General features: G+C 39.1%; 1 protein-coding gene across 1 annotated transcript in view; it reads left to right on the top strand.

The window, feature by feature from the left end:
* Window positions 1-12174, top strand: part of CENPJ (centromere protein J) — a 37321-nt gene extending 25147 nt beyond the window's left edge. The window contains exons 8-16 of the mRNA XM_004715407.2: window positions 262-340; window positions 576-818; window positions 3970-4054; window positions 7794-7858; window positions 8052-8162; window positions 9807-9947; window positions 10033-10117; window positions 10200-10320; window positions 11862-12174. Coding sequence (XP_004715464.1) covers window positions 262-340; window positions 576-818; window positions 3970-4054; window positions 7794-7858; window positions 8052-8162; window positions 9807-9947; window positions 10033-10117; window positions 10200-10320; window positions 11862-12057 — 1126 coding nt within the window. The 3' untranslated portion in view covers window positions 12058-12174. The remainder of the gene's footprint in view (window positions 1-261; window positions 341-575; window positions 819-3969; window positions 4055-7793; window positions 7859-8051; window positions 8163-9806; window positions 9948-10032; window positions 10118-10199; window positions 10321-11861) is intronic.
* Window positions 12175-12405: the final 231 nt, after the last annotated feature.

The following is a 12405-nucleotide window of genomic DNA, read 5'->3' as shown; positions in this document are numbered from 1 at the left end:
ATTACTTGCCAGAGGGCACCGCGTAGTCGTCCCCCCTACCCCCCGAAAAAGGGTGGTAGGCCAAATAAATTTGGAAGCGTATGATTTAAAGCAACTTATTTAAAACCTGTTGCTTCTTGTGCATTTGAAACAATCAGTGTTTAGAGCAGCTAGTTTGGAATACAGAATCCTTTTTTCTCAGTACCTCAACACTTCCTTCAATTAGTCATCAATTCCTGTTAATTGTGCCGTCATTGTACGTCTCTCCACATCTTCGTGAAGATCATTACTAGCTCACGGCAGTATAATTGCGTCGGACTCCTCAGTGGTGTCTGTCTTCTGGAGTCAGTTTTGTTGTGAGGTGAGGTGAGGTGAGGCTCTAAAGTGGTTCCTGTCTTCTCTCTCCCGAAACCTTCGATGGACTGTACAGTACTATACAGATGTCACCGACTGACTGGGCCTTCTTTTTGTGATGAGTGACATTTTCTGTAGGCTATATTATAGGATCTGCTGGGGCTGACTGTTCTGTCTCATTGATGTAGTTGTATTCGTGTATGACATGGTGTTAATTTTTGCCCCTTCCCTGGCCTCTGGAGGCTTTAAAACAGCAGATAGCCGATCTACAGGAAGATCTGAAAAGAAAAGAAGCAAAATGGTCAAGCACACATAGCCGCCTTAGGAGCCAGATAGAAATGCTAGTCAAAGAGAACACGGACCTTCGAGAGGAAATAAAAGTGATGGAAAGATTTCGGCTAGATGCGTGGAAACGGGCAGAAGCTGTTGAAAGCAGCCTAAAGGCAGACCCGTGTGCAGCTCCTGTGAGAAAAGATGAGTCTGTGGTAAGTTTAGAGGCTCAGTGGGATCGTCACATCATGGGTCGATGTGAAAACTGTTTGAGCATTGCTGTACAGGTAGTATAATCTGTTAAAATCTGTTAGGTTTTTGTAGAAAGTCACATGCATGTGATCTTTTAAAATCAAGTAATTGGTCTTCCATTCTTCTGTGCTAGCAATGATTATGTGCCAGACACGGTTTTAGGCATTGGGTAATACCACTGAGCAAAAGAGACAAGATTCCTTGCCCTCAGGGAACCTATGTTCTAGTGGTACAAAGACTACAAATAATAAGCTAAGGAGAAAAAGCCAGGAAGGGATGTAATTTAAAGAGGATAACTACGGAAGGCCTTCCTCAAAAAGTGATACTTGAACAGTGAGCTGAAGGAAGTGAGTGCGGAAGCCATGCTGTCCCCTGGCTGAAGAGTGCGACAGGAGATGGAGCAGCAGACATGAAGGGCCTGTGTCAGTAGGTTACCTGGTGGGTTTGAGACATAGCAAGGAGGCTCGTGCAGGTGGGGCAGAGTGAATGGGGCCAGTGGTAGGAGGCGAGTAGGGTTAGAGCTTTAACAGGATAGAGGAAATGGAGGGCAGGGATGATTGTGAGAAGTAAAATGGAAAGCCACTGGAGGGCTTTGAATAAAATAAAGGAATACCCTACACATTTTGATTTAGTCAGTTCACCCTATAGCAGCTATAGACATAGGGGGGATAGTTCTAAGCTCATACAGTCAATATGAGCTCGGGGACTACTGTGGTAATTGAGAGCAGAGATGCTAATAGCGTAGATTAGAGTGGCAGTGGTGGAGCCAATGAGAAGCAAACAGTGTTTGTGATGAATTGGATGAAATGGATTTGACAGCAAGAAAAGAGTCAAGAATGACTTATAAGCACTGTTTTTAGCCTACTGGGGTGTTGCAGAGGAAAGCCTGATTGGTATTGACCAAAGAGGAGGAGAAAATATAAACTATTAGTTCTTTGAAGTGGGTTTGCAGTATTGTAAATATAAGGTGATACATGGGGAGTAATGGTGGGAGGAGAAGCATTTTGTGTGTGTGTTTTTCAAGATGGAAAAGTGAGTAGGATCGATTTGGAGAAAGTAAGGAGAACTGTTGAAGCAATGCCTCTGAGCAGTAAGGATGGAATCTAGTGAATTAGAAGAAGCACTTTGCCTTCCTGGCATATGGCCAGCCACTCTGCACGAGAAAGTCTGCGTCTGGAAAGGTTACAGTGTCAGAATGTGGGGACAGTGCTACTCTGTAGTGTAGCGCAGCGGTGTGCCAGCATCTTCTGGATGGCAGCAGGGTTGGTTTATTTTTCCCCCCCTGATACTTAGATCACAGGGAGCTGTTTTATTATTTTTAAAAATGCTTTTTAATAGTTTTGATATAATTCACATATTATTTAAATCATATTTAATATTTAAATATTTAATCATATCCTAAAAAGTTGCACAATCATCACCAGTCAGTTGCAGAACATTTTCTTCCTTCCACTACTACCAGCTCCCCATTCCCCCCCAACTTCCCTGCCCCCTTACCAATAATCCATTAATCCAGTTACTATCTCTATAGATCCACCCATGATGGATTTCATATAATGAAAAACACAAAATAAAACCAGCAAGAGCCAAACAAACACAACCCCAACAACAACAACAAAATAAATCAGAGAACGACCTACTGAAAACAAAACAGGAAATGTCAAAAATCAGAACCTATTTAAAATGGGCCAAAGGGAGGTAGATTTCAACCTAACAGCTGGTTTTGCCACAGTCCACTTTCCATTGCTCTCTGCATGCTAGCATGACTCTTCATATCCCTGGTCCATGACCAGAGGGGTTTCACTGGAGGCTCAATCCGTGCTTATTTGCCTTTCAGTTTTCTCTTTTAAAAATATGAAACAACTTTAAATGGGTCAAAAGGGGGACCAAATGATAAGACATTACATTATAACCTAACTACCTTTGCCATAATCGAGTTTACAGTGCTCTCTGATAGGATTATTCACATCCCTTGATGATGGTCAGAGGGCACTCCCTGGAGGTTTAGTTTAATCCATGCAGGGACCCTGCAAATGGGATTTGGGCTTCCATTGTCATCCATAACCCTTTGCAGCCAGTATTCACAGTAAAAGCTCTGATATCATTTCTTCCGTTGAATTTGGATTTTATTATTTATAATCCTTGGATCACACAGGCTGGTGTGCTTCTTCCTTGTGGACTTAGTTGACACCTCACTTAGCTACTTGTTAGAAGACAAACCTGTAAGACCCCAGATGCTGTTCTTTTTGATAGCTGGGCATCATCTGCTTTCTTTACCACACTTTGCTGTAGCATGCTTATCTTCAGTGATCTCTTCATGTGGACGAGCATCAAGCAGGGTCTTGTCATAGGAACTAATTGTTCTTAGACTGGGGCCAGAATCAAGTGCAAGCACCCAATCCATTCATGTGTCTGTGGTTTACAAACGTCTCTGATTCCCTTCAGTGGCCTCAGTATTGTCAGATGACAGAGAACACTGTGCAGCAGGTTTGGTTTAGGGTTGTTAGAAGACAGAGCACATACTAGGTAGATGGTGGCAGCCTGTAGAATTTCCCAATTGTTTTCCTTTTCTTATCGATGTAGGAAACAGCCATTCACTGAGAATGAGCTGGAGGAGACAGGAGAAAGTGTGTAATAGTTGTGTACGGAAGTGAAAAAGCAAATAGATGGGGAATTTAGTCTGATTCCTGAGCTGCATTAAGGGTCCACTTGCGGTTAAGTAAAACCAAACCCACTGCCATCAAGTTGAATCTGACTCACAGCGACCCTGCAGGACAGGGTAGACTGCCCCTTTGGGTTTCTGAGACTGTAACTCTTTACACTTTCTCCCAAGGAGCAGCTGTTAAGTTTGAACCACTAATTTTGTGGTTAACAGCCCAAAACGTAACAAAAAATTTTCCTGCGTGAATTATTGGTAATTGCTTTTTCACTTTATGCTGGTTTGGGCTCTGAGTGGTTTCCTAGTGGGAGGAACCTGTATTTTGTAGTGACAACTGAAAACAGTGTACATGTTGAAACTTAAAACACATTGATCATTAACCAAGTTTGGTTAGTTTTATTCATTGTACTATTATGTAGACCAACTCTTAGATTCTAAATGATCTCTTATTACAGAACCCATCAATTTGCTTTCAAAAAAGACAATTTTCTTCAGGAACCCAGGTAGAAAAATACAAGAAAAACTGTTTGCCAACACAAGGTAGGAGATCGTCCATTATCTTTTTTTGATGATTTGCATCAGGAATAAAAATAACTTAATACCCAATTTAAGAAGTCAAAACATAAATATAATGGAGCCCAGTCCTCACAGTTAACTTCTATCCTAGCGTTCCCTATACTTGTTTTTTATTCTCTCCTTATGCCCATTAATCACCATTGTTTTATCCTAACTGTGTACTTCAATCTTTTTCTCAGTATTTAAAGACTTAGCAACCTCAGTCCAGGTGAAATCTGGTTTAATAATCTTAATAGCTGTACAGATTCCGTAGTATATTTTTTACAGTTAAGTTTTCCTATTGCACGACATTCAGGGGCCTCTAGCTCCTCACAGTAATGAGGAGTGTCCTGCAGAACACAACGCTAATCTTCTGAGCAGGGTGTTGGTCCGCGTCAGGTGTGCAGAACTTTGCTTGGAAGGTTTTGCCTTTGTTCTGCAGAGGGGTTTGACCAGTTTTACAATCAGCGTATCAAGAGGTATTTGTCAACACTTGACAAAGGGTCAGACTTTAAAATTTGTCAACACGTGATAGCGTCAGACTTTACATTTTTGGCCAATCGGGTGGCTGAGAAATGCTGAGTCAATGTACTGGATATGCCTTTATTTCCCTGCATCCTGGTGAGGGTGTGTGCAGATCTTTTTGTATAGTGGCATTTAGGTTTTGTCTTCGGTGACTTTGCTGTACCTGTGCAGCTTTAACGTTTTGCAATGTATGTGTTTGTTTCTTGAAGTTAATTATTTATTCTGCTTAGGAGTCCTTTATTGGTTAAAAGCATTGCTTATATTTTCTCCAAATTTGGGTTTAGATGTTCAGCTTTTGCTTTTTCTGTACATGCCTTCCCTTTTATCAATATTCCCCTTTATGGTTTATGTTTTAACAATGTTAAGAAATCTTTGTTAACCATTTTCTTCTATGAACGTTTATTTACATATTAGGTCATTCGTTTTGCACTCAACAGCTTAAACAACTTATCAAACCTCCCAATGACTTGCCCTGGTCCCCTCACCTTTGCCTGCGCCTCCCTCCTTCCCTATTTGCCCCCTTCTCCCGTCTCCCTCTTGTGTCTTATTACCTTCTCCTCCTAGCCCAGTGGTTCTCAGCATTCCTCATGCCACCACCCTTTCATACAGGTCCTCATGTGGTGGTGACCCCCAACCATAAAATTATCTTCGTTGCTACTTCATCACTGTAATTTGCTACTGTTATGAATCGTCATGTAAATATCTGATATGCAGGATGTATTTTCATTGTTACAAATTGAACATAATTAAATCATAAAGACATAACAAAAACAATATGTAATTCTATATTGTGAAATATTCTAATGACAAATAAATAAAATTTTGTCTTGAAGCATGGTGTGGCTTGGGTAACAGTTGTAATATAACAACAGTAAATTACATTGCTGCATTTTGCAACAGAATGCAAAAAAAGCCAATGTCAGTGCAAGGGCTGAGATCGCTTCTTTCTCACCAGATCAGCGTGTTGCATGTGGGCGGACTCACCTGGAGACGGATAGAGGAGCGGTGTCTCGGTTCCTAAAACCACTGGGAATATGTGTTTTCCAATGGTATTAGGCGACCCCTATGAAAGGGTCGTTCGAACCCCAAAGGGGTTGAGAACCGCTGCTCTAGCCGATTGCTGCTCCTTCCCTGGTAACCTGGTTTCTTTTGGTATGAAAACCTTTCCCTGATTCTTTTTGGCTTTTATAACAGTGATCAGCATTGTACCTCAAGATCTTGAAATGTTCATTTTGAAGATAAATTTGGTACATTCCTCTCAATTTGTCATTCTTGGCATAGAAAAGTACCATATATACTCGAGTATAAGCCGACCGTCATATCAGCCAAGGCACCTAATTTTACCACAAAAATGGCATAAAAAATGTGCTGAAAAACTCGGCTAAAAGAAAAAGAAAAACTCGGCTTATACTTGAGTATATACTGTACTTAATTGATTCAAAATGGTCACCGCTGTTCCACGTAAAACTCACTAATACATGGGATATTGATCTTTATGCATTCCATTTTATTTTTAAAAGATTTTTTTAATTGTGAATTTTAGGTGGGGGGTTATATTTCAGGCCATCAGCTCTGTAATCAACAGTTCAAACCACTCATCACCCTCGTGCCCCAGCGGTCTACCCCTCCTCCTCCTCCATTTCTCCTTTCCTTCATGGCCCTCCATCCTCGCAGGCACCAAAGTTAACACCTGACGACCCTCCAGCCCGTGGTTTCCTCTTCCCTCCTTGGTCCTCTTCCTCTTGGCGGCCACTAAAGCCTGTCCCCTTGGTATGTAAGTCTTGGTCCTGGTTCTTACCTTTCTAGTCGTGGTCTCATAGCAGCTTTTGCTTCTTTTGTTATTGACCAACTTCATCAGCCCAATATTCTCCAGGTCCATCCATGTCACGGGTACTTCTAGGTTTATCCATGCTTTTAGTCAAGTATAGTATTCCATGGTGTCTAAGTTCCAAAACGTCTTTAACCATTTTTCTACTGCTGGGTATTTGTTTCCAACTTCTCGCCACAGTGAACATGGGTGTGCATCTGTCTGTTCTCAGTATGGCGCTTACTTCTTTAGGGTATAGACACAGCAGAAGTATTGCTGGATTGCATGAGATTTCTATTCCCAGTTGTTTTAAGTAGTGCCATTTTGCTTTTCATAATGTTGTACATATTTACCAGACCCAACACAGCAGTAGATAAGGGTTCCAATTTCTTCATACTCTATCCAGCATCTGCTTTCTGGTCTTTTGAACTTGGCTGTCATTGTTGGAATAAGGTGGTATCTCATCATTGCTTTGAATTGGATCTCCCAGATGGCTAGTGATTCTGAGCATTTCTTCATGTTTGCTGCCATTTGGATGCTATTTTTGGTGAACTGTCTGTTCATGTTCTTCGCCTACTTTTTAATTGGGTTGTTTCTTACTGAGATGCTGCAGTTTTCTACAGATCTTAGAGATTTGCCCCTTGTCCATTGTGTAGTTGTCAAATTTTTTTTTTAGCACTCCTTGGGCCTTTTTACTTTTAATGAAGTTTTTTGCTGCACGTGATGTCTTGGGTCCTAGTCATCTATTTTGTCATCTACTGTATTTCCTTGGTCATATTTGATAGTGTGTCTATATCCTGTAGTAGGGCCCTTATTTTTTTCATTGATGGATAGTTCTTAGATATTTAGGTCTCTGATCCATCTTGAGTTTGTGTTTCGTACATGGGGTGAGATATGGCTCCCGTTTCATCCTTTTATAGATAAAAATCCAATTTTGCCAGCACCATTTGTTGAAGAGACTTTCCCATCTAATATATATATATATATATATATATATATATATATTTTTTTTTTTTTTTTTTTCAAAGACCAGTTTTCTGTAGGTGAATGAATTTATGTCTGGGTTCTCTAGTCTATGTACCTATCATTGTACAAGTATTTCACTTCCTTGGTTAAATTTATATCTAGGTGTTGTTTTTTTTTCTTACTGACCTGAGGTGGTAACATAAATAAATTTGAGTTCTTGGTTTCCTTTTCAGAATACTCAGTGCTGATATATAGAAACCCAACTAATTTGGATTTAAATAATGAAGAACCCCTACAAATTAAAAAAAATTTTTTGACTTCCTTAAATAATGGGTAAAACAAAGTAATTCACAGAAGAAAGATTTGGTCAAACTAGTAAATTTAAAATTTTTCAATGAAATCTAACTGAAAATTATATTCCAACAGGCAATCCATCTCAAAGACCGAAGTCTATACTTCCTTGTGATTTAGGCAATTTCGACATGGGACAAGTAAATCTTTTTAAAATATTTCTATATGATAAGGTAAATTAATTAGATTTATTTTTTAAAATGAGAAGAAACTTATCAGGTATGAACTTGATTATCTTAAGTTTCTGAAGCTTGTATATTTAACACAAACCACTAGTTCTATAACACTATGATGTGAGAATTTGGTTTGTCCTGAGGGATTCTTTCTTTACAGGTTACTTCAACCAGGGAGCCATTTGAACCCATGAAATTCCCAGATCCTGGATATAAAGAAGAGGATGAAAAAGAGAAAATTCAGGGAGAAATCAGTTATCCTGATGGAAAGGTTAAAACATTTTTTTTTTTAAATACAGTGGATGCTGCCCCCCCCCCCGAAAAAAAACATGGGTAAAATTAAGTTTTAATATTTAAATCCTAAAATAGTTAAGAATGTTTATAATGATTAAGAACTTTGTGCGTAACCTAGTTCAAACCTTTGGACTCCTAAAAATGCATAGTGCACAACATCCACGTAGTTACCCTTTTAAATTGCGATGAATCAGAAGGAAGATTACAGACCTTTAACTCTTTGGATTTACTCCATACATGGCTAAGATGGCTTTAGGACTCCTTCGCGCGTGAGATCTCAGTTAATTCTAAACCCTAACTTTCCTGAAGACTTTTTATGCTCACCCTGGAGGGTCAGGTGCCTCTCTTTCCATGTGCAGGTATACAGTTCTGTTCTTACTCTTAGAAAAGTCCTTGAATGGGAAGACTGCCTGGTTAGCAGAAGAGGAGGAGGAGGAGCCAAGGACATAATGTGGGTTTTGTTAAATGGGAGGCTATGAAGGAATTTTTTTTCTCCTCATACTTATGGAAAATTAACTTTTTGAAATACCTTAATTTGATTCATTAATGGAAATGATAAAGTCAAAGTCCACAGATGGAAAAAGAGCAGTCAAAAGGAAGCAATTAGGCTTTTCCTTTACAAACTCAAGTTACAATAAGTAGAGTTTGTACAGGAAGTGCCTAACTTTTGACTCTTCTTTTTCTGTTTTAGAATAATTCCAGCTAATAAATCGATAAGGAATTAGAAAATCACTGGTTTGTAACCTCTAATGAAATAAAGGGTCTAGGAACAGTTATCATTGCTTACTGAGATCATTAGAGGAATGGTTACTAAGGGCTGATATATTACTTACACTTGACTAGACCCAAGCCCATTACCAATAGAACCACCCCAAACTATTCCTCCAAGAATGTTGCAATAAGCAGCATACAGTAGCACCTACAAAGTATTGTCAAAAGGACTCAACTTGAATTTAATCAAGCCCCTGGATCTAGTTTTTTTGGAAATATGAGGCTATCAGAACATGTTAATGGCACCACTTCCCGGGAAGCAGTCGACCAAATCCAGAATGTGAACACTCTACAGGTTCATGACCCAGGTCTTTAATATTTTAAAAGGAGGGTAGGGTGGGGGAGGGAAAAACTATTAGAGATTAAAACTTGAGAGACTTAACCACCAAGCGTTTTGTCTGGGCCTTGTTTTGATTGTGATTCAAATCAACTGTGAAAAGCCATTTTGGGAAGTTTGGGGAAAACAACCTGGGGATCATTATGTGGCCAAGGAATTAACAGTTTGTTTAAGTGTGATTATGGTTTTGGTTATGTTTAAAATCCCTCCATTGTACAAGTATTTCAGTTTTGAACTATTTACCAAATAAAGTGATGTGTGTAATTTGCTTTTAAAAACTGGCAAAAAATGAGTTTGTTTGGGGGCAATAACTGACAGAAGTATGGTATTGTGTAAGTACTTCAGGCTGATAGTTGAGAATTTATTATGCTATTCTTTGCTTTTTGAGAGAGTGTTTTGACTTTTTTGCTATGAGAAATTTCAAAGTTGGCAATTAAGAGAATTGGAGCTATTTTTGTCTTGTGGTTTCAGGATGAATTCATGTACACTGATGATTGGGGTTTCTGTTTTCAGGTAGAAAAGGTTTTCCAGGATGGGAGCCATGTCATATTGTTTCCAAATGGCACTCGGAAAGAAGTGAGTGCAGATGGGAAGACGCTCACCGTCACTTTCTTTAATGGTGACGTGAAGCAGGTCATGCCAGACGAGAGAGTGGTATGTATGTATACGCAGCGATGCTTACCAGTGTCGCTTAAAAAGCTGGGAGAAGAGGCTACGTTGGCTCTTTGTGTTTTTCCAGATCTATTACTACGCTGCTGCCCAGACCACTCACACCACTTATCCAGAAGGACTAGAAGTTCTACATTTCTCAAGTGGACAAATAGGTAAGAACTTGCTTTCCCTTGCCTTATAAAATTCTTTTCTTTTAAAAAATAATTATACTTTTATTTATTTTTTTTAACACAGAAAAACATTTCCCAGATGGAAGAAAAGAAATCACATTTCCTGATCAGACTATTAAAAACTTACTTGCTGATGGACAAGAAGAAAGCATTTTTCCAGATGGTACAATTGTCAGAGTACAAAGGTAAGATACTTTATTAAATTCAGCTTCCTGATTCAACTTTCCTTACCAAATGGGTTTTTTAAAATAGAACATATTTATATACTTAGAAGACATTCAACATTTCAGTGACAAACTAAACCTGACACTTTCAGGACAGGTGAGAAAGTTTGAGACTTACATTCTTGGTAATCATTTTCCTGTAGACAGCTACATCTTTAACCAATACTTTGAAAGTAACTCTATCAGGAATTCTGTGAAAGGACAAGTATTTGTGCAGAAATAATCGGAGCCAGTGAAAAAGATGAGTGCCCTGTCGCTTGTTAAGAGTGGCCCAACAGTGGTGACTGTGTGTTTGTTTGGGTCTCTCTTCTCTTGCCTATGGCTTGAAATTCTTTATCTCCCTGCCCCAGCCTAATACTTCACCCATGTAGTTTCTCTGACCTAATTCTTTTATTAGTCATTACTGTTCAGTGTATCAAATCTCCTTTTGAAATGGTCTCTATAAATTCAGGTGGGAGGTACTCAAGGCCATATTTTGGCTCTCTTAAGACTTGCTCTTCAGTTTCTTTAGCCTGAACTTGCATATGAGCAATTACTAGTCTCTTCATGCCATCTCCAGCTTTGTTTCTTAGGTGCTGCCAGTACTGCTGATTTAGGCGCTTTACTATTTAAAACCATGGATCTCAGAATGGCTTTTGAATCTAACACTTGTGTGAGAAATCACAAAGTCGAAAAACACATCACTCACTCCTACTACCTGTCCTTATACATTCAAAAGTGAGGATACCAAACGCAGGCCTAGTCTTGTATTTGTAACTGCACATTATACCTTTGTTTAGGAGTTCCGGTCAAATAGAGGTACATCAAGCAGTCATTTTTCACAATCTCTTTCTTAGTCCTACCTGCTTGAAAACAGTTAAAACCAGATCAAAGCCTCTTTCTCAGGAATATGGCTCTCTTTCCCACTCATGCAAGAGCAAGCAGCCAAATGGTTTTTAGCTTCATTCTGCGCTTGGCACCTTTTCTTAAAACTCCAAATGCACTGCCATCAAGGTGATTCCAGCTCATAGTGACCCCACAGGACGGTAGAACTGTCCCTGCGGGTTCCTATGACTGTAACTCCGTGTAGGCGTAGAAAACCTCATCTTTCTCATGTGGAGTGGCTGGTGGCATTGAACAGCTGATGGGCGGTTCGCAGCCCCGTGTATATGGAAGCCCCCTATGTCACCAGGGCTCCTCCTCTTCAAAAGAGGAAGCAAAAGAACATAAAGTAAAAATGAAACAAATGTTTTTATGGTGAAAAGATAAATTTATGAAAACGAGCTTTCATGGGCACGTAAGTACTAATGTTAGAATTACAACTATCAGTCTAAGCAGCAAAGCATTGTGGAAAGAACATGCAAAGAAGGTGTTATTCATGAAAAAGTACCAGTTGGTGACTCCAGAGTAAGAAACGATTGTCAGACTCAAAATGTTATTTTTAAATCCTTGTATATTTTAAATTTAAATTCACCTGTTGTATGAGATATATTTCTTAAGAAACTAAATTTTATTTTAATCAGTGATGGCAACAAAATCATAGAATTTAATAATGGCCAAAGAGAGCTACATACCACCCAATTTAAGAGACGAGAGTATCCAGACGGCACTGTTAAAACCGTGTATGCAAATGGTCATCAAGAGACGAAATATACATCTGGTCGAGTAAGAGTTAAAGACAAAGATGGTAATGTTCTAATGGATACAAAATTGTCATGATCCTTGGTTAATCATGGAATAACACTAACTTGATTTTCTTGTTGAAAATGTTTACTTCCTGTGGATTCTGTTATTTAATTTATGTGTGCTCTGTATATGTGTGTGTGTCTGCAAATGATAAAGATGTTTGGATTTGAAGTTTATAAGTGTCTTCCTTTTTTTGAAAAGCACAAGGACTGTTTTCATTATAAGAACCCAGAAGTATGAGATACCCCACAGGCACATCAGAATGTGGACTTGCAGAGAAAGTTTAACAAAGAGCAAGTGAATCTCTCCGTAGCCAAAACATTACTGTATTTCCTTCGTACTCAAGTTAAAGCACATGATGTACTACAGAGGTTCTTTAAT

Source organism: Echinops telfairi, unplaced genomic scaffold (genome assembly GCF_000313985.2).
Source record: "Echinops telfairi isolate 266 unplaced genomic scaffold, ASM31398v2 ScPeMD7_2565;HRSCAF=3150, whole genome shotgun sequence".
Classification (NCBI taxonomy): domain Eukaryota; kingdom Metazoa; phylum Chordata; class Mammalia; order Afrosoricida; family Tenrecidae; genus Echinops; species Echinops telfairi.
This window is presented reverse-complemented; position numbering and strand designations above follow the sequence as displayed.